The sequence below is a fragment of the Pseudorca crassidens genome, chromosome 11 (assembly GCF_039906515.1).
Source record: "Pseudorca crassidens isolate mPseCra1 chromosome 11, mPseCra1.hap1, whole genome shotgun sequence".
Lineage (NCBI taxonomy): Eukaryota > Metazoa > Chordata > Mammalia > Artiodactyla > Delphinidae > Pseudorca > Pseudorca crassidens.
In genome coordinates this window covers 1115340-1138724 of record NC_090306.1, presented here as the reverse complement: position 1 = coordinate 1138724, position 23385 = coordinate 1115340, and the positions used below count along the sequence as shown (strand labels likewise).

Sequence of the window (23385 nt, the reverse complement as noted above, 5' to 3'; positions counted from 1 at the left end):
ATTTTCCAAAATAAGGTCACGTGCTCACTTCAGCAGCACAAATACTAAAAATTGGAACGATACAGAGAAGATTAGTATGGCCCCTGCGCAAGGATGACACGCAAATTCGTGAAGTGGTCCATATTTAAAAAATAAAATAAAATAAAAAGGTCACATCCCATGGCTCCGGGTGGGCATGGATTTGGGGGGATGCTATTCAACCCACTACAGTGAGTGTTCAGAGAATAGTTTGATGTGTGTGGAAAGTCTGTCGGGAAATAACAGGCAAAGAGCAGACAGACCGAGGAAGATGCTAGACACTAATTTACGGTCTTGGAGTGTCTACCGTGGGTGGAGATTGTAATAGCACCATTCTGAGGTACATACGTGCTATTATCCCATCTCACAGATGGGGAAACTGAGGCACAGAGACACTAACTTAAACAGCCAGAAAGAAACAGATCCAAGATTTGGATCAAGGCATGCTCCTAACTTCCATTCCCTTCTAAACATTTTTAAGTACCTTGGACAAGAACAGGGTATGCAGTTTCCTTCCATGGCCAGTGAGCTTGTGTGCCTGTGGTCCACATTCAGTGTGGCTGCTGGCCTGGAGAACAAAGTGCTTCTGTAACTGGTGTCAGCGTCTGGACCTTTGGACGGAGGGCCTGTTATGGCAGGATTACGGCCCGACTGCCCCTACAGCACAGTGTTTTCTTGTATTTTCAGGAATAGGGAGAATGTGGACTTTAAGCTCCTGCAACATTCAAGGATGGGGTTGTTTGCCGGGGTGTCAGGTCAACTGAGCCACGCCCTTTCCCCTGCCTGCAGTCCAGAAGGGTGAGGACGCTTGGCAGTGCCCCAGTCTCACCTGGTCACCTGTCGCTAGTGCCTGACAACTAGGATGACCAGCCACCCCGATTTGCAGGGGACTGAGAGTTTCCTGGGATGTGGGAACTTCCATTTAAAAACAAGGACGGGGGGCTTCCCTGGTGGCGCAGTGGTTGAGAATCTGCCTGCCAGTGCAGGGGACACGGGTTCGAGCCCTGCTCTGGGAAGATCCCACATGCCGCAGAGCAACTGGGCCCGTGAGCCACAACTACTTAGCCTGCGTGTCTGGAGCCTGTGCTCCGCAACAAGAGAGGCCGCGACAGTGAGAGGCCCGCGCACAGCGGTGAAGAGTGGCCCCCACTCGCCGCAACTAGAGAAAGCCCGCGCGCAGCAACGAAGACCCAGCACAGCCAAAAATAAATAAATAAATAAATTTTTAAAATAAAAAAAATAAAAACAAGGACAGGTTTTGAGTTGGTCACCCTACTCTCAGCCCCCTCTCGTGTGCTGCCGGGGAGTCTTCCTGTAGCAGAGGTGAGCTCCAGCCGTGCCCACGGGGAGAGAGCTGGGTGTCTTGGCTGGTCCAGAGATGTGGATGATGTCTGATTCCTGTCCGTAGGAGGGCATCTGGAAGGAAGCCGCACGGTGGTAAAAATAAGCTGGAGGGCTTCCCTGGTGACGCAGTGACTGAGAGTCAGTCCGCCTGCCCATGCAGGGGACGTGGGTTCGTGCCCCGGTCCGGGAAGATCCCACATGCCGCGGAGGGGCCGGTCCCGTGAGCCATGGCCGCTGAGCCTGCGCGTCCGGAGCCTGTGCTCCGCAATGGGAGAGGCCACAGCAGTGAGAGGCCCGCGTACCGCAAAATAAAATAAAATAAAATAAAAAAATAAGCGGGAGCCATGGAGCTGTTTAGAGCGGTGCTGTTTTCTTGCAGGAGACGAGGAGGAGGAGCCTGAGATGCCCGTGGGCCCCCGTCCCCGCCCCCTCTCTGAGCTGCACCTGAAGGAGAAGGCGGTGCCCATGCCAGAAGCCAGCGCCTTCTTCATCTTCAGCCCGAGCAACAGGTGTGTGCACGGGGCTTTGCTCTCTCTGTGACACAAGCCCGGCAGGTGTCAGCGCCCTCCAGCCTCTGGGTGGGGCTGGGACTCTCCCAGCTCCCCGCAGCTTGTGTAAACAGGCACGGATTTAGGGAAGAGAGTCCTGGATTCTGAATCAGAAGACCTGGGTTTGCTTTTCTCTCCGTTTTGTGACATGTGTAAACTCTGTTTCTGTTCTGTTGGTGATTACATTTAACTTAACAAGGCCTAAAGTTGCACAAGAGCCTAAACCTTCTCCTGCAAAGTAGAGTTAAAGTAGTTAGACTGCTCGAGCTCCTCCCGGACGTCCTACCTTACCTTGTGGCTGGTGAGCATTGGGGCCCGACCTTTATTTCCCACACGACAAGTCAGGCGTGAGTGCCTGTGGAGACAGTGTGTGTGTGGATTTACGTACCACTTACTATTTTTTTATCTGTTCCCCATTTTTTATGCATCTCGGTCCACCCCTCGGCAATCATTTTCTTTCCTCCTTGAAGTACCTTCCTCAGGAGGTCTTTTACGGAAAATTCACCTGGCCTCTGTTCATCTGTACTCCTTTGCATTTCTTGTGCTTGAAAGGTAGTTTGGCTGCGTACACACTTTCAGGTTGACGGGTTTTAGCTTCAGCGTGTTGGGTGTGTTATCCCCCTGTGAAGTCGGAATGCCTACGATTGCTCCTTAGTCAGAGTCTGCCCCTTGTCTCCAGCGGCTTTTAACGTCATCTGCTGTCTCTGGGGTTGCGCACTTTTACCACCATGGATTTCTTTCCATTTATCCTGCTTGGAATATGTTCTGTTTCTAAGTCTATGGAGTTATATTCTTGTCAGTTCTTGAACGACATTAAAGATTAGGAGAAGAATAGCTACTTCTTGGAAAGTTGAAGCGTAGTCTTTCCACACACTGCCTCATCTTCCTTCTCTCCAGCTGCTCCAAGTAGACGCAAGTTATACCTTCCCATTCTGTCCTTCCCAGCTCACACATTCACATCTTCATATCATTCACTCCTAGTCTCTCGGTTGGAATTCTGGCTCATTTCTTCAGATATATCTTCCAATTTCTCGATTCTCTCTTCATCTCTATGTTACTGTGTAAACCAGTTTTCACCTCAGCTTATATCTTTTCACTTCAGACAGTTCCAGGTCTTGCTTGGTTTTCCAGCTCCATCTGTCTATGTCTGAGTGTCTTGTTGATTCATCATCTTTGTGGTCAAGTCCTTTATTCCATAAAACGTTTCAAATATAGCTGTTCTAGAATGTGGATCTGATGTTTCCAACATACACAGTCTTTGGGGAGGGGCCGTGTAAGTCAATTATTTGTAGTTTCTTCGATTCCCATCTCAGTGGCTTATGTTCCTGAGTGTTTAATGATCTTTGATTGTGACCCCAATACTTCGTCTTAATCAGCAAGATTCCCATGGACCTAAATTAGGACTTGGAAGCTTTCTTCCAGATGCTCCTTGAGGGCATTGGCTCTGCCTAGGGGTCCCGGGCCCCTCTGCCCCACCTCCGACTGGCTCGAAGTTTCCTGACAGCTGTGCTGCTACTGGCCTCGTCAGGCGCCTCTGCCCGTCCCGGCTGCATGTCACACAGACCCCAGCTCAGTGGATTGGCTTGTTTGTTTGGGGAGGATCGCTGCAGACCCTTCCTAACTCTCGTGAAACCAGAATTGTCTCAAAAAACTTGTCCTTTCCAGAATTTGGTGCTCCTGCATCAGTAAGGTCTCTCAGAGCGTTTAGTCAACCACACGCCAGGAGCAGAAGCCTGACGGCCAGGTTCAAGTCCTGGACACACACACACACACACACACACACACACACACACACTGTGTCTGGGCAAGCCTGTCCTTCCTGGTGTCAGTGGTTTTTATCTATAAAATGAAGATGCTAATCACACCCTCCTCCCCTCCTACTGTCAAGGTGAGACAGTATAAATGACACCCCCAGCGTCCGAGGACCTACCGTGAGCGCTCGGGGGTCAGATGTGTCGTTCTTTGTCATTGTGCCAAGGTGCGGGATTGACTTACTGCCACGGAAGCACGTCCCCTCGGGGTCTGGGCGCCCACGCTTCTGGGTGGCCCTGTTGCTCCCTGTACATAAACACATGAAGCAGATCTCACAAAGCCGTTATTTTTAATGATGGGAGAGACGTCCCCAAACGAAAGCCAGTGGGTGATGTCACAGCAGTATGTGAAATGTAGGGGTTCCCAAAGGTCTCAGGCGCAAGCCCGAGGCCCTGTGGGTGGGCACACGGCGTGGCGGGCGGTCGCACTATCGCTCCGCCGCAGCGGGACGTCGCGGGGCTGAAGGGGCGGAGGCCCCGGCCCTGCGTGACGGCCCCTCCCACTCCCCTGCAGGTTCCGCCTCCAGTGCCACCGCATCGTCAACGACTCCATCTTCACCAACCTGATCCTCTTCTTCATCTTGCTCAGCAGCATCTCCCTGGCTGCCGAGGACCCCGTCCAGCACACCTCCTTCAGGAACCACGTAGGTACCTCGTCCCCTGCACCCTGCCCCCGCCACGTGGCCCCCAGCTTCTGTGGCTGCCCGACCCCATCGTTCAGTCCAGAGCCCAGCCCGCATCTCAGGGTCAGAGGCACAGCAGACATTTCCTTAAGAGACGAGAGCTGGGTGGAAACCCATCTTAGGACCGTTAGCCGGAGGAGACCACGGACCCAGCGCCTCAGGCCAGCCTGACGGGCCACAGCAGACTCCGCGGCCCGCGGGTGTTCCCCGGGGGTCCCCCTCCCTGGAACTGAGCGGTCTATACCTTGCCCCAAGGTACACTGGCCTGTCCTGGCCGCCTGGGGGCAGTGGCAGATGGGTGCTCTGATGAGGCCTCCCTCGCATAGGAGGGCCTCAGTGACCCTCTGCAAAGTCTAAACTAAATGTGGAGCCCACCCCAGGCTCCGGTGACCTACATCATAGGCCAGAGTAAGACCTGCCATATCTCGAAGCCTCGAAACTTTACCAAATCCCAACCAGGTGGGCACGAAGGGAGGAGTCCACCACCTGCCAAGCCGGCCGGTGGTCCTGCCACCTGCGTGGTCCAGAGCTTTCTTACTGGGAAAGGCGCTGGCCCTCGCTCTGATCCATCACCTGAGACGTAGTAGAGCATGAACCCCGGAGCCTGCCCCTAGCCTGGGGTGCACCCTTCCGCACCCTGAAGGGCACAGCAGCGGCGTAGGGTCCCACGAACATGAGAGACTAGCTCGTCATGCCAATGCGAATTAAGCATTTTGCAATTTCATGCAGTGAAAAGCAAACCCCACGCTGTCCTTTTGACAAGCGTCCCAGCGGCCTGATTTGGGTTTGTAAGTAAACTGAATTCATGAGAAAAGCACCCAGCCAGACCCAGGGCCAGCTGAGTCGGCCCTGGAAGCTCCCCTCACAGATCTGGGGACGCCAGGACCCAGTGCTGTGCCAGTGCCTCTGGTCCCCTAACCCGTTCCACTGTCTCCCCACGGAAAGGCTCCCCGCTTTGGGTGACTTCCTGCTGGTGACCCCTCCTCCCGTCCTGCTTCTCCCATCCCTGCCCCATCCCCACCCTGTGTCTCTTTGTTTTACAGATTCTGTTTTATTTTGACATTGTTTTCACTACCATTTTCACCATTGAAATTGCTCTGAAGGTAATGCATGCCCCCCGCTCCTGCCCTGTCCTGTCCTGTCCTGTCCGGCTGTCGCTGCTCTGCTCCTAACACACGCTCTGTTGTCCGGCCACTCGGAGCCACTAATCTGGTTGTGCTTATCTTTCAGATCCTAGGCAACGCAGACTATGTCTTCACTAGTATCTTTACGTTAGAAATTATCCTCAAGGTAACGCACGCAGCAAAGCCTCCTCTCTCTGTGCTCTGCCCCTTTCCTCTTGTTTCTTTCACTCGTTTTTACTCTCAAGTCTGAAACTGGAGGAATTTGTGCCCCTCACTCTGTGCCTTGTGCCCAGTGTCGGACTGAGGCTGGCCGGGCACCACCCGCCCCCCACCGCCTCTGGAAGCCACGCCTGCCCCGGGCTGGAACCGTCCTTTCCTCCTCCTGCCCAGAGGAGATGCCATACAAACAACACAAGTGGGAAAGCTCAGGGGCCTCCGGGAGTCACCCTGCCTGTGCCCATCGGAGGCCTGTTGTCAGCACAGGCCTGTGTGGGGGTAATCACGGGGCCAAGGCCAGTGTCCCAACCGAGGGCTTGGGACAGACCCTGCAGACACCTCTGAGCCCTGGGTTACCCCCGAGGCTCTGCTGCCTCACCCCTTGCCCCGGGCCTGGAGGAGGGAGCATGTCCTCCAGGGCTCAGTGTGGAACCCAGAGCCCAGGGCTGAGGGGCTGGACCCACTCCAGCCCAGTGACCCCAGCACAGTAGAGCCCACGTCTGAGCAGCTTCGGGTGACAGGCGTTTGCCCTAAGCTTTATTTCGTTATTTCTATTAATATACAATTAATATATTACTTACATCTACTCTGTTAGAGTTTTCAAGTTTCCCAGGCCACCCGAGCTTCGGGGGTGAGTTCCGAGTCGAGGGAGTGTGTGTGACTCCCGTTCTCTCCCAGAGCCTGGGGTCACCCTCACCACGGTCGGCAGGGCCGCCCCGCTCGGTGCCTCCCCGGGGTCCGGGCTCCTCCCACCCTGCACGTGTGGCAGCCCCAGACCCTCCCTCCCGGCCTCCTTCAGGCGAGGACGGCCTGTCACATCCACATACAACCTGAGTGGTCACTTTCGCAAGCCTTCTTTTTTTTTGTCCAGACCTCCTGGTTCCAGCTAACCAGACGTTAACCAAGAGGAAACCAGGAGTGTTCCTCGGGTTTCCTCTCTGACCCCGGGGGTGGGGAGAGGGAACCGGGGCCGCCTGGCTGCGTGGGTGCCCTTCCCTGGACTCCAGACTCGGGGAGGCACACAAACGCCACACTCTTTCCTGGTCTCAGACCCTCCCCCAGCTCCCGGGTGGGCCTCAGCGGCGCTCCTTTTCCTCCAAGGCTGCCGTCTCCTTACAAGCACGGTGCTGGCGAGATCCTCTCTCCCGCCCACCCTCTCCCTCTGCTTCCCGCTTCTACGCTGCCTGACTGTGCCTCCAGGTGGAGCCCGGCCCCAGGACACTGCCTGCACCCGGTCCCCCGGGTCCCTCTGCCCTGCCCTTGGGCTCGGCATCCTGCCCGGCGGAGGTGACCATCGTGCAGGAGGGGTGTCCAGTGTCAGGGACAGTTGGAAGGCCTGGGCACGTTTAGCCTTGTGGGACCAGGACAGTTGGCCTGAATGATGCCAAGGGCTGTCATCTAGAGGAGGAGGGAGGTGGGACCAGAACCCGCGAGTAGAGATTGCAGAAGGTAAGATGCGTTCAATGAGCAGCATTGCTGCCCGGAGCGGAGCTGGCTGGACGGAGGGGCGTCCTGCCCTCCCAGCCCAGCGTTCAACCCTTTCCTCTCCCCAGCGAGGCTCTTCCTGGGCAAAGGTTAGGACTTTAGGAGCAGAAGTAGGGTAGGTGGCAGTCAGTAGACAGGGTAAAAGGGGGGTCCTGCACTGGGTACCTGACTCCCTGGATCTCACAGGGAGCTTTCAAATAAATGCCCCGTTTTCCCAGCGTCCACCTGCCCTTTCTCCTATGGCCACCCTTCCTCTGGCCCTGCCTGGGCGGACAGCCTGCACACACACAGACACACACACACAGACACACACACACACACACACACACACACTCGCCAGCCTTCGGGGCTCAGGGCCTCTCAGATAACACAAACCATGGAAGCACCCGGGCCCGCACTCGGGGGCCCAGACCTCCACTGAGAGACAGGACAGCAAGCGGCCCCTCCAGCTGCAGGCCTTCGGGACAGATCCCCAGCTGTGTTCCCCGCGGCCCTTTGGGACAGATCCCAGCTGTGTTCCCCGCGGCCCTTTGGGACAGATCCCAGCTGTGTTCCCCGCGGCCCTTTGGGACAGATCCCAGCTGTGTTCCCCGCGGCCCTGCACATAAGCCACCCACTTCTGGAAGCTCCTGCAGGACACAGGTGCCTGAGTCCCCTGTGACCCCCTCCTGCAGGAGATAAGTGGGAAGAATTAGGTTCCAAGAGCTATTTTTGCCAATTTCCCCTGTGTTTGCTTTTGAATCGCTCCGCGGACGGGCTGCCTTGCGCACGCTCTGTTTCCAAAGAGATAGATTGGCCCCAGGTGACCAGGGAGCTGCTTCCAAGCTCTAAGCCGTCAGCTCCAAATTTCCCCCTTTGGCTGTCACTTCACGGCTGTGACCCTTCAGCCCTTCACCTGGAAATCCACTGGCCCTTAGCTCACGTCAAGGAAATCGGACAGGTGTCTGTGGGGCCTCAACAGCGGCTCTAGGCTGAGCTCCGAGGGGGGTGGTGACAGCAAACCCGAGGCAGTTATCACCCCTGAGGTGGTCCCTTCTTAGTCTCCAGGGGGCTTTCACGTGGTTCTCCAGCAGGCGCCTCCCAACGGCAGGGAAGGGGATGCCACTTTACAGAGGGGGCACTGAACATCCTCCCCATCACAGGAGGGGCCCAGAGTCCAAGTCCTAGCTCCCCGGCCGAGTCCAGTTCTCTGTAGAGAAGCTCGCCTGGCATGCAGCTTGCCGTCTGCAGGACAGTGACCTAAGGGCTTTGCGTGTAATTCCCGAGGGCGCTTACCACCCTCCAGGGTAGAGGATTTCGTTGCCCCATTTCTCAGATGAGACTCAGAGAAGTTGAGTAACTTGCCCCGGGCACTCAAAGTGCAGAGGGTGGCCTGGCTCCAGAGCCGTGCTCTTACTGTGGTGCCCACGGCCCCTCTGAACACACGGCTCCAGAACCAGACAGTAGAATGGAGCTCAGAGGACTAGGCCTGGGTCATCAGCACTGCCTGGGGCTGGGAAGTGGACAGATGCGGGTTGCCAGCGTCCTTGGTAGAACTTCGGGCGTTAGGGTCTGCCCGAGACTGAGGGATTGCCTGGGACTAAGCCAGGAAAGTCCTGGGAAGCCAGGGTGGCTGGTCCCCACCGGGGGTCCCCCCAGAGGACCGTGTCCTAGGCGGGCCCTGCGGTGGAGTGAGCTTGTGGCGGGGGCTGTGGGGGACCTGAGCGTACAGGGGCGCGAGGGAGCCTTCAGGGGCTGCAGCAGTGCCAGCAGCAGAAGCTCCCGGCACCATGTCTCCTGTCCTGGCCCCCCAGCCCCCGTCACCCCCAGGCTCCTCACCTGGGCCTGGCCGGAGGTGCCGTGTGGGGAGGGGTGGAGTGAGGGTCTCTGGAGCCCGGGGGCTGCTCACGCCGTGCCTCCCCGTGTCCCCCCAGATGACCGCCTACGGGGCCTTCCTGCACAAGGGCTCCTTCTGCCGGAACTACTTCAACATCCTGGACCTACTGGTGGTCAGCGTGTCCCTCATCTCCTTCGGCATCCAGTGAGTGGGGCCCCCTGGCCCCCGAGGGAGGCGTGGATGGGGGACAGTGTCGGAGAGGACAGCCGGGAGCCAGGGGTGGGGGGAGATGACAGCTGGTGGCGGGGAGGCCTGCCTGTGGCCACGCGGAACTAGGCTGGGAGCGGGACAGGCCCTCGCCGGCGGCCGTGGCTCTGGTGTCTGGGTCCTCAGTGGTGGGACCCTTGGGGTACATTGACCCAAGCGAGGATCTGTTTCCATGTCTGGATCTCACCCAGCAGGTGGGCCCGGCCCAGTTACGAGAGAGGAAGGTCTCCAGGGCCCTCCCACTGGCTCCGCGGGCACCCTCAGCCCAGGCCTGCGGTGGCCACGGCCAGCCCTGACTCCCCCCGCCCCTTCCTCTCGGGTCTCCAGTCAGAGCCCCTGATGAGGGAGGGAGAGGGAGGAGGGACTGGTCCTCACTCCTGGCTGTGCAGGGGAATCACCGGAGCAACTTTAAAACAAGACCTTTGCCTGGACCCCTCCCACCCCCCAAGCTTTGATTTAATTGGTCTGGGCTACAGCCAGGGCCTGAGGGATTTCAAATGCTCTGCGGACAATTCCACCTGCACCCAAGGCTGTGAACGTGCTCAAGTTTAGAAGAATCTCATTACTAGTTTCTCCTGAATTCTCCCAGCTGGTAATGCTAACCCTGTACTTAACTTCCACAGCACTTCCCGCACACACTCCTCTCTGAGCCTCACAGGACCCATGAGGCAGGCAGGGCCAGTGATGTGATCACTGTTTTCTAGACAGAAAACTGAGGTCAGGACCTGGGACTCGGCCCGGGTCACCCCAGTGGCAGGGCAGAGGCGTCTGGGGCTCCGTCCCGAGGCTGTCCCCGTGGTCGGCCTGGAAGGAGCAGAGGTGGAGGCATTCAGAGTGAGACCCTTTGCTGGGATCATCCTTATTCTACCCCAGGCTGTCTGCCTGTGAGCTTGTGGGTCTAATCCCGTCACTGCCACTAGATCACTCTTACCCTCGAGCCAAGAATGCCCCCCTCAGTCTGGCCTTTCCGTCCCTGAATCCCCCCTCAGTCTGGCCTTTCCGTCCCTCCCATTGTCCCTGAGATGCTGGGATGGGTCGGGCGGTCCTTTGAGTCCCTTGTGATCAGAGAGTCGTGAACCAGAGACACAGGGCTTTCCCCCAGCCCACTCTCAGCGGACGGCGTCCTGACACGGGAGGCATGAGGTCAGTGCTTGCTGACGGGACCACGTGTTTTAGGTCCCAGGGAGGGTAAGGGCTCTCCAAAGGCGGCTAGTGGGTGAGGGCGAGGGACGCTTCAGAGAGCCCGCCAGCCGCCGTGGTGAGGGGCCTGCGTGCCCCTGGAGGGCGCAGTGGCCTGTGCTCCCAGGGGAGCCGGCTGGGCCCTGGCGCCCCAGGTGCGCGGAGTCTGGTGTCCGAGCCGTCGCCTCTAGGCCTGGGTGTGCTGTGCACAGAGGGAGCGTGATGGGCAGCCACCTGGGACTTGGGTTTGCAGGTGAGCACCAGGTATCTCCTCCACCCAAGGTCCCACCATTCGTACAGTATTTCTTCAAGTTCATGATAATAAAAGCCACCACGTGTTCACATCACTGCATGTGCCAGTTAGGCTGCTAGATGGTTCGTGTGCGTTTTCTCATTTAATCCTTGCAACAAGCTCGTGAGGTGATCGCTGCCCCGTTTTACAGATGGAGAAGCGAGGGCCCAACAGTTAGGAAGTGTATCCGCAGTGGCCGGGGTCTGGTGGAGCTTTGCGTCGCTCCACGTGTCCTCGGCACGGTAGATACCCCCCGAGTAGCACATTACACTGCTAGTGGCTCACGGTAAATGCTTTTCCCGTGATTTGCTCGCCAACAAGAAAGTCCCCGGCCAGCTCTGGGTCCCTGCAGTGGGAGAAGAGAACGGGAAATGGTGCTGGGGCGAGGAAGTCCCCAGCAGACTCCCCAGTTTCTCCGTTTGGGCTGGGACCTCCTGCCAGGAAGCGGCTCACCCTCCGCTGCCGCGGGACCAGGAGAGGCTCAGCCCCGCCCGTCCTCTCCCCCAGGTCCAGCGCCATCAATGTGGTGAAGATCTTGCGGGTCCTGAGGGTGCTGAGACCCCTGAGGGCCATCAACAGGGCCAAGGGGCTGAAGGTGAGCCGGGCGGGCCTCCGCGGGAGCCTCAGCCTGGGGGTCCACGTGAGGCGACGGGCAGGCGGGAGACAGGGCCGACAGTCAGGCTCCCGGGTCGGAGCCGGGACCCTCCTGCCAGCACCTCAGCCCCACTTCCCATCCCGGGTCCGTGATACACGGAGCCACAGCAGAGGCCCCCGTTCACAATCCCAGCTTCTCAGCAGAGCTTCCGCAAAAGGAGACACACACACTACCCCGAGCCCCAGGTAGCGATGAGACCCCTGAACTGCTGCCCCCAGAACGTGGGAGGTTAGCGGGGCTTTGGTCCCTGTGGTCTCCTGGAGCCCAGTGGGACGCGGGTTTCACCAGGCTCCATCACCCCGTGACCTAGGAGGACGCGCGCTTTGCCCCTTTGAGTCTGATTCCCCCGCTCGTGGCAAAGGGCTGCCCGCACCTCCTCTGAGAGGCTCGTGTCAAGGGGGCTCAGCCCAGGCCCCGGGCCCGACCCCTCTGTCCACCTGCAGCACGTGGTGCAGTGCGTGTTCGTGGCCATCCGCACCATCGGGAACATCGTGATCGTCACCACGCTGCTGCAGTTCATGTTCGCCTGCATCGGGGTCCAGCTCTTCAAGGTGGGGTCTCGGCCGGACCTGTGGCCCTCCATCCTTCCCGCCCACCAGCTTCTGGGACCTGGACGGGAGCTGGCAGAGGGGACACGGAGGGGACGGTGCTGGGTCACACTGGGGTTGGATGCGGCCTCCCCACAGCCCCTCCCAGCTTCCAGACCTGAGGAGGACTAGTTCCCAGACCAGAGGAGGACTAACTAGTTCCCAGACCAGAGGAGGACTAACTAGTTCCCAGACCAAAGGAAGACTTAACTAGTTCCCAGACCAGAGGAAGACTAGTTCCCAGACCCAAGGAGAGCTAACTAGTTCCCAGACCGGGGGAGGACTAACTAGTTCCCAGACCAGGGGAGGACTAGGCCCGAGGAGGGCTAGCCCCCAGCCTGAGGAGAGCAGCGCGGAGGCACGCACCTCCACCACCGCCCGGCCCTTCCTTGTAGAGAACAGCAGAGGGGCTGCTATCCCCAGCCCCCTCCGTGTGAGTCACCCACCTAAGCCCGCGGGGCTCCCTGTGACCACAGCACCGAGTCCCCCCAGGTCGCTGCAGAGCCCCGGTTTGTCTGGGTCCTCGCCCTGCTCCTGGCGGGCCCTCGGCGGCGGGGAGGCCGGGTCCCTGGTTCCTGCCCTTCTCTTTCTGCCCTTCTCCCCCTGAAGCTCTCCCCTCACCGTGTCGTCGTGCCCTGACTTCCACCGCCGAGCCCCCTAGCCCCGCCCGTCCCCCCTCCCTCTCCAGACCTGCCCTGTGGGCCCAGCTTCGCGTCTGGGCTTCCCTTCGGTCGGGTGCCTGCAGCCCAGGGCGTGTTTGTGCACCGACCGCTCTGAGTCCTGACTTCCCGTCTGGGCTCTGCTCTCCTTACACTTTGGTCCCGAGACCCCAGCGCAGAGCTGGCTACGGCGATATCACTAATCGGTTTTTGACTGGTCCCTCGATTAAGGAGCTTCTCCAGTCACTTTGCTCTTCCACCTTCCAGGGCAAGCTCTACACCTGCTCGGACAGTTCCAAACAGACAGAGGCCGAATGCAAGTGAGTACGGCCGGGGGGCAGTCAGGCTGGTTGACTCCAGGCGGTTGGTGACTTGTCCTGGGAGGACGGGCGGCCCGTTCTGGCTCTGACAGCAGTGGTGGCTGCACTTTTGCCCACGGGTTGTCTGGTCCTATTGACGTAACACGTAAGATCATCTGTTCCTGAATATTCCACCCCTGACATCTTCCCAGCGGCTGGAGCTCTGGGTTTAAGCTTAGCCAGTTTCATCCCACCCCCAAGCCAGGAGGCAGTGGTGGGTAGGCTGAGGGGAGACGGGAGAGCCCAGAACGAGCCCCTTCTCCCTTCCTCAGGGGGAACTACGTCACATACAAGGACGGGGAGGTGGATCACCCCATCATCCAGCCCCGCAGCTGGGAGAACAGCAAGTTTGACTTTGACAATGTCCTGGCGGCTATGATGGCCCTGTTCACCGTCTCCACCTTTGAGGGGTGGCCAGAGTGAGTACGCAGCTCCGGGCCGGGTTCAACTGCCGCTCCACACCGTTCCCAGAAACCATACTTCTCCGGCTCCCCACGGGCCGTGGTTGCCGCCCAAACACCACTCTTCTTCTTCTGGATCTCAGAGCTTCAACCCAAAACGAGCTTCTTGTAGCTCCCCTCCCCAAGCTAGACTGAGCCACAGTAAAGCCTGTCATCACCCTCATGGCATCTGGGAGTGGAGGGGCCCCTGGGTCACCGTAGGACTGAAGTTCCCAGCAGGCACGGACGTGGGTAGAGACGGCGGAGGTGCCCGCTGGTTAGCCTCTGCCGCAGTCTCCTTGGAGGGAGCTGTGTCTGATTTGCGGAGGAAAGTTCCTGCAGAGGCAGTGCTGCCAGGCCTGGACCAGCCCGGTGGCCCATAAGCTGCATCCCCTCCACCAGGCCTGTCCAGGAGGGGCTCCGTGTATCTCTGTACAGACACCTGCTTCCCTCACGCCCCCGTGTGTATTCCGGTGACACGATCATCTGAATGTCAGGAAACTCTAGATATTTCTAAGTCAACGACAGCACGTGCCCTTAGGTGAGAGGCACCGTTATTAAATGGTGAAATACTTGTGCTACCTAGAGAGCAGCCACGTGCCGTGTGGAGTAACAGGCCGGAGAGGGAGCAGCCGACGGGCACGTAGCCGCGGCCCAGCTGGGCGGCAGACACGGGCCACCTGAGTGTAAACCAGGCCATGGCTGATGATCTGGGTGAGCCTGGGGCGTTTTTCCTGATCAGGTGTTTCTATCTTAAGTGGACACTCGTTCTCAGACTTATTTTATGTTCACTGTAAACCCTCCGGGTCTCTGCCAGAGAAGCAGCAAAGCTGTCTCAATATTTACCAGTAGCTCCAGCATCTGAAACCAATGGCCATGACTCATGTCACAGTTAGACAGCTCCTGCCAGTTTCAAAACACCTTCACATACGTTAGATCAACTACCCTGCCCGGTAGGAAAGTCCGGAATTATTGTCTCCACTTTGCAGGTAAGGAATCTGAGGCTCAGAGAGGTTGAGTGGTTTGCCCAAGTCACACAGCCAGTAAGAGGCAGAGCTGGGGCTTGAACGCAGGCCTCCCGACTCTCGGCCTGGAGCTGTCTCCGGCCCCCCGGCCCCGGGGAGCTCGGAGCAGCGGTGTCATCGCCACCGCCCTCCGCGGGCTGTCCCCCCAGGCTGCTGTACCGCTCCATCGACTCCCACACGGAGGACAAGGGCCCCATTTACAACTACCGCGTGGAGATCTCCGTCTTCTTCATCATCTACATCATCATCATCGCCTTCTTCATGATGAACATCTTCGTGGGCTTCGTCATTGTCACCTTCCAGGAGCAGGGGGAGCAGGAGTACAAGAACTGCGAGCTGGACAAGAACCAGGTGCCGCCGGGGGCAGGGCTGCAGCTTGGTTCCCCGGGGGGCCAGGGGCCGGGGGTGAGGGCTGCAGCTTGGGCCCCCGGGGGAGGCTGTGGTTGGCAGAGAGCCCCAGGCCCCCCGCCCAGTGTCTCCCGGAGGCCCAAGGGCAGAAGGGACGCAGACCCTGCAGATCCAGCTTTGCAGCCGCGCTCACCAACAGGGTCTGTGAACAGCTCCTCAGGGAGACTCGGTGGTGGGTCTGGGGGGTTTTGTGAAAGAGCCTCTCGCCCACACCTAGAAGCCGGTGAGTCAAGAGGTGCCCAGGGTGGGGCGGCACCGTTGATAGAGGAAAGAAACCAGAACAGTGAGGGTGGAGGTTTGGGGCGGGGAGAGGACGGCTTAGAAACCACTGTTAGATGGTTTCTTGTAGAACAGAGAGGCTGTGCACGCAGCGGGGGGGAAGGGCTCCAGCAGGAGGGATGCGGCCACGCTGGCCCTGGGCTGAGCTCCGCGGCCGGGAGGGCAGGCTGGGTGTGCGGTCGGGAGGCCGGAAAGCGTCCACGGGAAATGCGTCCCGTCCACGGGGGACTCGAGCTCTGCTAGGTAAGGAGCACCCCCGTCAGGCCCGCTGCACCCCTTGCAGCTCCGATGTCCACACCTTGGGCCTGGACTTTGGACTGTAAGGAAGCCAGGAGAGAGGGAGGCCAATTAGCAAGTGTAGGCGAGAAGTGACGGTAGAAGTGGAGAGAACAGCGCTGGTCGGGCTTGGAGGCTGGGTGAGAGAAGGGCCTGGGGGACCCTGGTCCTGACCTGGGCTCCGGGCACAGCGCAGAGATGGCCGGAGTGTAGTCGGCCCAGGATCCCATCCCCTGGCCGTGAGCTGTGACTTCTAGTCTGCGGACCCTGGCAGATAAGGAAGATGGACTTAGGACAGGAGAGGAACACTGAGGAGAGACGGGCCCCCAGGAGAGTCTGTGGCTGGGAAACCATCAGCGAGAAGACAGACTGTCAGTCAGTCAGCCGGTATTTACCAGATGCCACCGAGCATCTGCAGTGCACAGTGGGCATCACCGAGATGGAAAGGAGGGGACACGGACCCCCTGACTACGCCCTGATGGGACTAACTAGAGAGGGTGTCTCCCCCGTTGAGGGAGGGATAGAAAATCAAAACACGTCCAAGTAGCAGCTCAACCTATAAACGAGCTAGAGCTGTAGACGATGTCTCTCCCCCAGAGAACCCCTCCCCTGGGGTGTGCAGCTTCCTCTGCACCCCCCACCCCCGCCATCCCCCAGCATCCGGGTTTCTCACCCCCGTCTCCCCGACGCAGCGGCAGTGCGTGGAGTACGCGCTGAAGGCCCGGCCCCTGCGGAGGTACATCCCCAAGAACCAGCACCAGTACAAGGTGTGGTACGTGGTCAACTCCACCTACTTCGAGTACCTGATGTTCGTCCTCATCCTGCTGAACACCATCTGCCTGGCCATGCAGGTCGGTCCAGCGGGCCGGCGTGGCATCTGCCGGTGGGCGCGTGGGCGGCGTGTCACCGTCACGCTGGCCAAGGGGGCGGGGGCGGGGGGGCAGCTGGAGAAGCACAAGTGTCCCTTGTCGAGGGTGGAGGATCCCAGGATCCTGGGCCGATGAGATGGAGGGAGGGAAGTGGAGCACAGGGGACCCTGAAGGGGCCGTGACCGTCGGGGGGCCGAGCTGGGTGGAGCCCCCCGAGGACCAGGAGGCCGGCGGGGCTGTCTCCCCATCAGGGCAGGAGCACGAGCCTCTGCGCAGCCGCGCTGGCGGTGCCGGCAGAGACGGGAGGGACCTGCGGGGCCCCACGGGGGTGGTCGGCCCCCCAGGCTGAGTGCTGAGGGGTGGCCGGGAGCAGCGAGCCCCGGCTCATGCACGGCCCCCGCCCCTGCAGCACTACGGGCAGAGCTGCCTGTTCAAAATCGCCATGAACATTCTCAACATGCTGTTCACCGGCCTCTTCACGGTGGAGATGATTCTGAAGCTCATTGCCTTCAAGCCCAAGGTAGGCCTCTGAGACGGGCCTCTGGCCCACGGCGCCGGGGGACAGGTGGGGGCCAGTGGGAGCAGAGGCTCAGCGACCGACCGTACCCTCCCAACGATGAACGTTCCAGCTCCGGAGCCCGCAGGCCTTGAGCCAGGCCAGCTCCTCGAAGCAGAATCTCAGCCCGCGGGCCGGGCCGTGGTCTGGACACAGGGAACAGGGACGTGCCTGCGCAGACCTCCTTGCAGGGCAGGCAGAACGGTCCTCGTCTCCCCACCATGGCCCCGGCCCCCGGCACGCCATCTAGAAGAGACTGGAAACCAAACCTCTCGAGGCCCAGCCCCCCAGACCCACCCGGGCTCTGTTCTCTCCCCGTTTTGCCCGCCGCGCAGACTAAGAGCCTGGCTGTAAGAGCTGAGCCGGGGCTGCGTTTGCTCAGGGCTGGGTGTCTGTTTCCCCACCTCAGGGCTGCATCACTGCCCCCTGTACCTTCCAGTACGGGACGGACCTGCAAATGTCTCTGCTTTGCTACTTGTAAGCAGCTTCTAGAAAAAAGGCTGGGAGAGAAGATTAGAGCCATTGGCTGAGTGAGGCAGGGCAGGGCAGGTTGGCTCCCTGTCACTTGGATTATCTGTGCCCTCCCCACCCGACCTGCCCCTGGGCCTCAAGGACAGAGGGTGACCCGGTTCAAGCAGGCCTTCCGTCTCCGGCCCTGTAGACAGGTCAGCATCGCCGGCGTCCACTGACCTGGGCGTCACAGGGGGCGGCTGCCCCGGAGGGGGTATCCCAGGGGCTTGGAGGCTCCCCGCTGCTGCACAGCTCTGGGGGGCGATGAGAAGGAACGCATTGTTTCTAAGAGGGTCGCGCAGGGCAGCTCTCCAAACCTTCTTTTCCCCGCTGTTACTAGTTTTTCCAGATGCAACACAGGTCAACGGGGGGTGGAAAGCAGGAGTCCCTGGCCCTCTATTCCATTTCCATTCAGACGATCCCCTGCCCCAGGACTAGCCGGGCCAGGAGGGGTGCCCCTTGGCTGTCGGATTCCTATTCAGCGCCAGGATCTGCGTCGTCTTCTCTGAATTAACATTCCACCAACCGTTCTCAGTAACCTGCAGTGCGACACACACCTCGTCGCGTGGAATCCTCAGGACGCCTCTCCAGGATAGGCATTAGCTCCTCATCTTGGGGAAGAGGGGAGTGAAGCTCAGAGCAATTAAGTGGCGTATTAATTACACCATCATTAAGCGGCAGAACTGGGAATAGAAGCCGGTGTGTCTGACTTTGTAGTCGATGTAATTTCCGCCACACAGAGCTGTTAGCAAGCATCTTCCCACACCAGGTGTTCTGCTGGGAACTTTCCAGAAAGAGGGAAACCACCTTTGAGGGGCTTCAAAGACAAGACAGACCGTATTCTTACCGTGCCGAGTCTTCCTCTCTCACTGAGAACGCCTGGGAACCTGGCTGATTTTCAGAGAATAAGACCCCTAATGAATGCCGTTTGGTGATAACAATGGTGTTTTCCTGTCTCCTCCAGAGCAGCAAATAAACGCTGTCTCACTTTCCCTTCCAAGACCTGTCCCATTTAGGGGCAGAGGAGACCATGGAATGTCCCTGGCCACCTTCTGTGGGGTCCCCTGCGGTCCTATTCCCAGCCATGCCGCCCAGGAGCCGGCAGGCTCACAGCCCGCAGCAGCGTGCCCCGGGGAGGCGGGGAGGCCGGGCGGCCGGGCCGCGCTGGGGCTGAGCTTCCGGCTCAGACGACAGCCTCCAGGAGGGAAACCGGCATCATTTTCCCCCAGTTTTGTGAGACATACAGTTTACATATTTCAAAGACTTGAGTCATTCCACGTTGACTCAGACGTGTTTCAGATGATGCCTGACGCCGGCTCCAGGGCCCTGCAGGGGACTTCCTGAGTCAGGCTCCCGAGCTCAGGAGATGCACTGGGCAAACCTGCCCTAGGGAGCACGTGGCAGTGACACCTGCAGGGGCCTCTGCCTGGAAAACACTCTCCCTGAATCCTGCACACCCAGGAGCAAAAGCCCGTTTCCCGGGAAGCAGCCAGGTAGGGTGCTCTAAACCATAAAGCACCCAACTTCCTCCATCTCTAGTTTTCTGTTGTGAGAAGATGGGGTGAAATAGGAGAAACTTTTCCAGAGAAGTAAGAGAGCCATCCTGGGGCCATCTGCATTTCACACATGCCAGGGTCTGTCTGGCATAAAGAAAAAGGGAAATGGACCTTTTCTGGGAATACCCTGCCGGGGCTTCTGGCAGCAGAGGGGGAGGGTCCCCGGCCTGGCCAGCCAAACAAGCCTGTCCAGTTGGGAGGAGAGTGGGGTTCCTGGATTCTCGTTAAGGAGTAGACTCCAAGAGAAGCATCCCCAAAATTTCCAGGAAGATAACCAAACCAGAAAGTACTTGAGGGGACTTGCCTGGTGGTGCAGTGGTTAAGAATCTGCCTGCCAATGCAGGGGACACGGGTTCGAGCCCCGGTCCGGGAAGATCCCATGTGCTGCGGAGCACCTAAGCCCGTGCACCACAACTACTGAGCCCATGTGCCACAACTACTGAAGGCCGTGCGCCTAGAGCCCGTGCTCCACAACAAGAGAAACCACCACAATGAGAAGCCCGCGCACCGCAATGAAGAGTAGCCCCCGCTCGCCGCAACTAGAGAAAAGCCCGTGTGCAGCAATGAAGACCCAACACAGCCAAAAATAGATAAATAAATAAATTTTTAAAGAAAGAAAGTACTTGAAGCCCTGGTGGAAATATCTAGCTGGATCTGGCCCTAGAACCGGTGCTCCTAATGTGATCGTGTGTTTGTGCCACGAGTGAGTTTGCACCTGCGAGCGTCAGCTGAGGAAGGACAGTAGGCAGTAAGGACGCAGGGATTGCCATCAGTCCTAACATCAGGTGTCTGAGGTTGGCCTGCTGGGCTTCCTGCTCTGTCCCTTGGTCTCTGTGGTTGGTTGGCTGGTCGGTCGGTCGGTTTGTAGTTTGGCCCCGTTCTTTCGTTGTCCTCATGGTAATTGATGTTCTCGGTCTTCATTTCCATCTGTTCTGCTCGCCACCTTATGGAAAATAAATGGACTCAAGTAAATCCCTGCTCTGCTCCTAAAATTCACATTCTGTCTGAAGAATGGGGCAGGTGACAGGAGTGTCTTGGACACCTAATGGCCAGAGGGAATTTCTCCCCGAGCGGAGGACTGCCCTGGACATTTCCCTGGGCCCCACAAGACTGTGCAGGACCAAGCTGGTCAGCATGAAAGGGTTTCGCATAGAATCGTCTGAAGTTAACTAAGTAGCTGGACTGTCCTCCTATCATGAACAGAAATTTATCAGCAAAGACAGGAAAAAACTTTTAAGATGCAGTTTATGATAAGCACTGAAAAATATCCAATGCCTGGGCTTCCCTGGTGGCGTAGTGGTTGGGAGTCCGCCTGCCGATGCAGGGGACACGGGTTCGAGCCCCAGTCCGGGAAGATCCCACATGCCGTGGAGTGGCTGGGCCCGTGAGCCATGGCCGCTGAGCCTGTGCGTCCGGAGCCTGTGCTCCGCAGTGGGAGAGGCCACAACAGTGAGAGGCCCGCGTACCGCAAAAAAAATATATATATATAGATATATATAGATATAGATATAGATACAGATATAGATATAGATATCTCCAATGCCTAAGAATAAATCTAACCAAAACCCTCTAAGATCTTTACAGAAGGTCTGTGAAATTTCACACAGAGGAGTTAAAGAAAACTCAGTAAATGGAGAAATATGTCATGTTCATGAATTGGGAAAGTCAATGTTACAGAGATGTCATTTCTCTTCAGTACAATCCCAGTTAAAACTCCAGATTGAACTTTAACCCAAGTCCTTCAGGGTCAATAGGGCGACCCGGGGGGTTCCAAGGCTTCAGTCCCTTTGGGCAGCTCTCCGTGACTGTGGAGGTTCCAGGGCAGGGCCAGCCCCAGACGCTCCGCGCTCAGCTCTGGGGGGTGGGGTGATCGTGTGCCTGGAACTTGCTGCTGACCATGACCCAGCGGGTGATGAAGGGAGAAGGGGCCCCAGGCTCCTGCTCAGAGAAGCAGATCGGCCCAGGGAGGTGGGAGGATTCCCGACTCCCCCTCCTCCCCCCGGGGACTCACCTGGGCCTTAGCAGGTGAGGAAGCGGGGGCAGCTGTCTCTGAGACTTTCCCATCCCCTTGGTGCTGCCCAGTCAGGGAGCGGCCACGTCTCTGCCCCCGGAGGGCCCGACCCCACAGCTCTCTGGGATCAAAACGCTTTTCCACGCCCTCCCCGCCGAGAACAGTCCAGAAAGCGAGTGGAACCAAAATGGAAACACTCATCGCCCCCCTGGCCCCCGGCTCTTGGGCGTAAGAGCAACTGGAGCCTCGGGGACGCTCCTGACGCAGGAGAAACTGGGGCCCAAAGGCGTTTCAACCCAAGGGACGCGTGCGGTCTCCAGACCAGCGCCAGGACCGTCTGCAGGAATACAGACGCTCCGTGCCCACCATCGGTCTGTGAACAGCCACCCGCCTCCTGGGCACCTTGGCTCATGCAGCCGAGGCCTGGATTCTTAATTTTATTTAAATTAATTCAAATCTGTGTGGCCACATGGCCGACGGCTGCCATAATGGGCCATGGGGCTCTAGACACCGCTTCTCCGCAGGCCGCTCGCGGGGTCTGCATCCCTCCATCCGTCCGCCTCACCCCAACTGCTCTGGCTTCATGGACCCAGGTGGGTGATCTCAGGTGTGGGAGCCCTGTGGGAAGAGTAAGACCGGCTCCTGGCCCGGCGTCCCCCGTGTGGGTCCCCTCCTGGCCCCCCAGTCGTCCCCGGACCTCCCGGGTCCAGGAGCTGCAGATGCCGAGGCAGGCGGTTCAGTGGCCAGCACCAGGCTGTGGGGCCGGGCCAGGCCCATGTGCTCGGCCAGGAAGTCTGAGCTGGGAGTGTGGACGGCCTTGGCCTTGCCGAGCGCGAAGGCAGCCTTCCCCGCATTTCTGGCTGTGCTTGTGCGTGAGGGTCCTGGACCCTGGTGCCCCCAGAACAAAGTCTCCTCTGCCATCCTTAGGACGGTTTCCTGTCTTGGGAAGGACTGTTGCCCGAGACACGGTACAGATTTCCGGGGTGAACGGTCAAGGTAGGAAGAGTCATCACCAGCTGACTCCTTCCCTGGGCCATGGCAGAGGGACAGATGAGGGCTGGACTGGCAGAAGGGGCCAGGATGGGTGGGGGTGGGGGGTCAGGGAGCCTTCAGGGAGACTGTCTCCAGCCAGGAAACTGCAGCCGGTTCTTCCGTCTGTCCTCAGCTTTGTCCACATCCAGAACCTTCTTTCCTTGAAGACCCAGCATCTGCTTCCACTTTAGTGACAGCCTTTCTCACATGAGCACAACCTCCAGACAGCTTGGGACTCCCCAGGGGCACCCCTGCCCCAGCAGATGGGGAGGGGGCTTCCGAGGCTGGACCCGCCGTCTCTGGTGTTTCCTTGTCCCCGGTGAGCGAGCCGCCCCCGCTCTGGGAGAGGGGCCAGGCGGGTGGAGAAGCAGGGCGAGCCCCCCAGCAGGTGACCGTCTGATGAGGGAAGGGACCCGTCTGCCTTCCCGCTCAAGCGGGACTCAAGTTTAGGCTATGATGTTCCTTAACGTCCAAAATCGGCTTTGCCCTCTGTCCCCCTGAAGAAGGCCAGCGGGGACCACACCAAACGGTAGGCTCCGTCGGGACAGCCCGGGCAGATGGGGCGAGAGGAACCAGGGCCGGGCTCTTCCAAGTGCCGGGAAGACCCCGTAGGCAGGAGCAATCGGGCTGGGGTCCTGGGAGGGAGTCCTCCCTGAGCTACTGAGAGAACGTCAGGACCCTTTCCTTAGAGCCAGTAAAGGACCAGGAGATGGAGGAGAAAGTGGGGTGACCGGCAGGAGAGGATGCCAGCCAGGGCCATTCCGTCTCCTGTCTGGAAAGCTGAAACTACTAGAAACTGGCTTTGTCTTCACCAGATACCACATTGCAGCTAAAACCTGCTTTCTCTCCAGCTTTACCTCTGGATCCAGCTGTACCACTCGCCCTAATTCCCCTCCTAACAGTCTTAACCAAGCGGACGTTTCTGCAAGGGGCAAAGATTTTTGTGAGGCTTTATTTCTTACAAAACAAAGTTTACTTTATCTCTTGCTTGATCATCCCCTGCCCCCAGATCCCACCGACAGACGAAATTCTGGAGACAGAGCAGGAAGCCCACCTCCCCCCTCAGCATCACCTCGAACGAGCAGGGAGGGCAGGTAGGGCTGTCCTTTCCGCGTCCGTTCCTCGGTAATGTGGGGAGGCTGGCTTAGCTGGGCCTGAGTGGCGTCATGGCCATCTCAGTCTGCCCGGCTGCCAGGACAAACTGCAGAAATCTACTTCGCACGGTCTGGAGGCTGGGGGTCCCAGATAGGAGCACAGGGCCACGTCCAATGAAGGGGGCCCCGTCCGCTCACAGCTGTGTCCTCGCAGGTGGAAGGAGCGAGGGAGCTCTGTGGGGTCCCCTGTTCAAGGACCCCAGTCCCGTTCCTGAGGGCTCCACCC

General features: G+C 58.9%; 1 protein-coding gene and 1 non-coding gene across 22 annotated transcripts in view; both read left to right on the top strand.

Annotated features, from left to right (window-relative positions):
• CACNA1C (calcium voltage-gated channel subunit alpha1 C) overlaps positions 1-23385 on the top strand; it is a 469600-nt gene that overhangs the window by 389403 nt on the left and 56812 nt on the right. For 12 of the 21 annotated variants that reach the window (XM_067755986.1, XM_067755977.1, XM_067755982.1 and 9 more), the window contains exons 19-29: positions 1742-1871; positions 4236-4365; positions 5448-5507; positions 9143-9249; positions 11291-11378; positions 11882-11989; positions 12952-13004; positions 13316-13462; positions 14658-14859; positions 16164-16322; positions 16750-16860. In XM_067755986.1, coding sequence (XP_067612087.1) covers positions 1742-1871; positions 4236-4365; positions 5448-5507; positions 9143-9249; positions 11291-11378; positions 11882-11989; positions 12952-13004; positions 13316-13462; positions 14658-14859; positions 16164-16322; positions 16750-16860 — 1295 coding nt within the window. Of the gene's footprint in view, positions 1-1741; positions 1872-4235; positions 4366-5447; positions 5508-5634; positions 5695-9142; positions 9250-11290; positions 11379-11881; positions 11990-12951; positions 13005-13315; positions 13463-14657; positions 14860-16163; positions 16323-16749; positions 16861-23385 lie in introns of all 21 variants that reach the window. The other 9 variants (XM_067755985.1, XM_067755974.1, XM_067755984.1 and 6 more) reach the window with 3 other exon arrangements.
• Positions 21-128, top strand: LOC137203108 (U6 spliceosomal RNA). Its single transcript, XR_010932938.1, has one exon. It is a non-coding gene; the product is annotated as a U6 spliceosomal RNA (small nuclear RNA).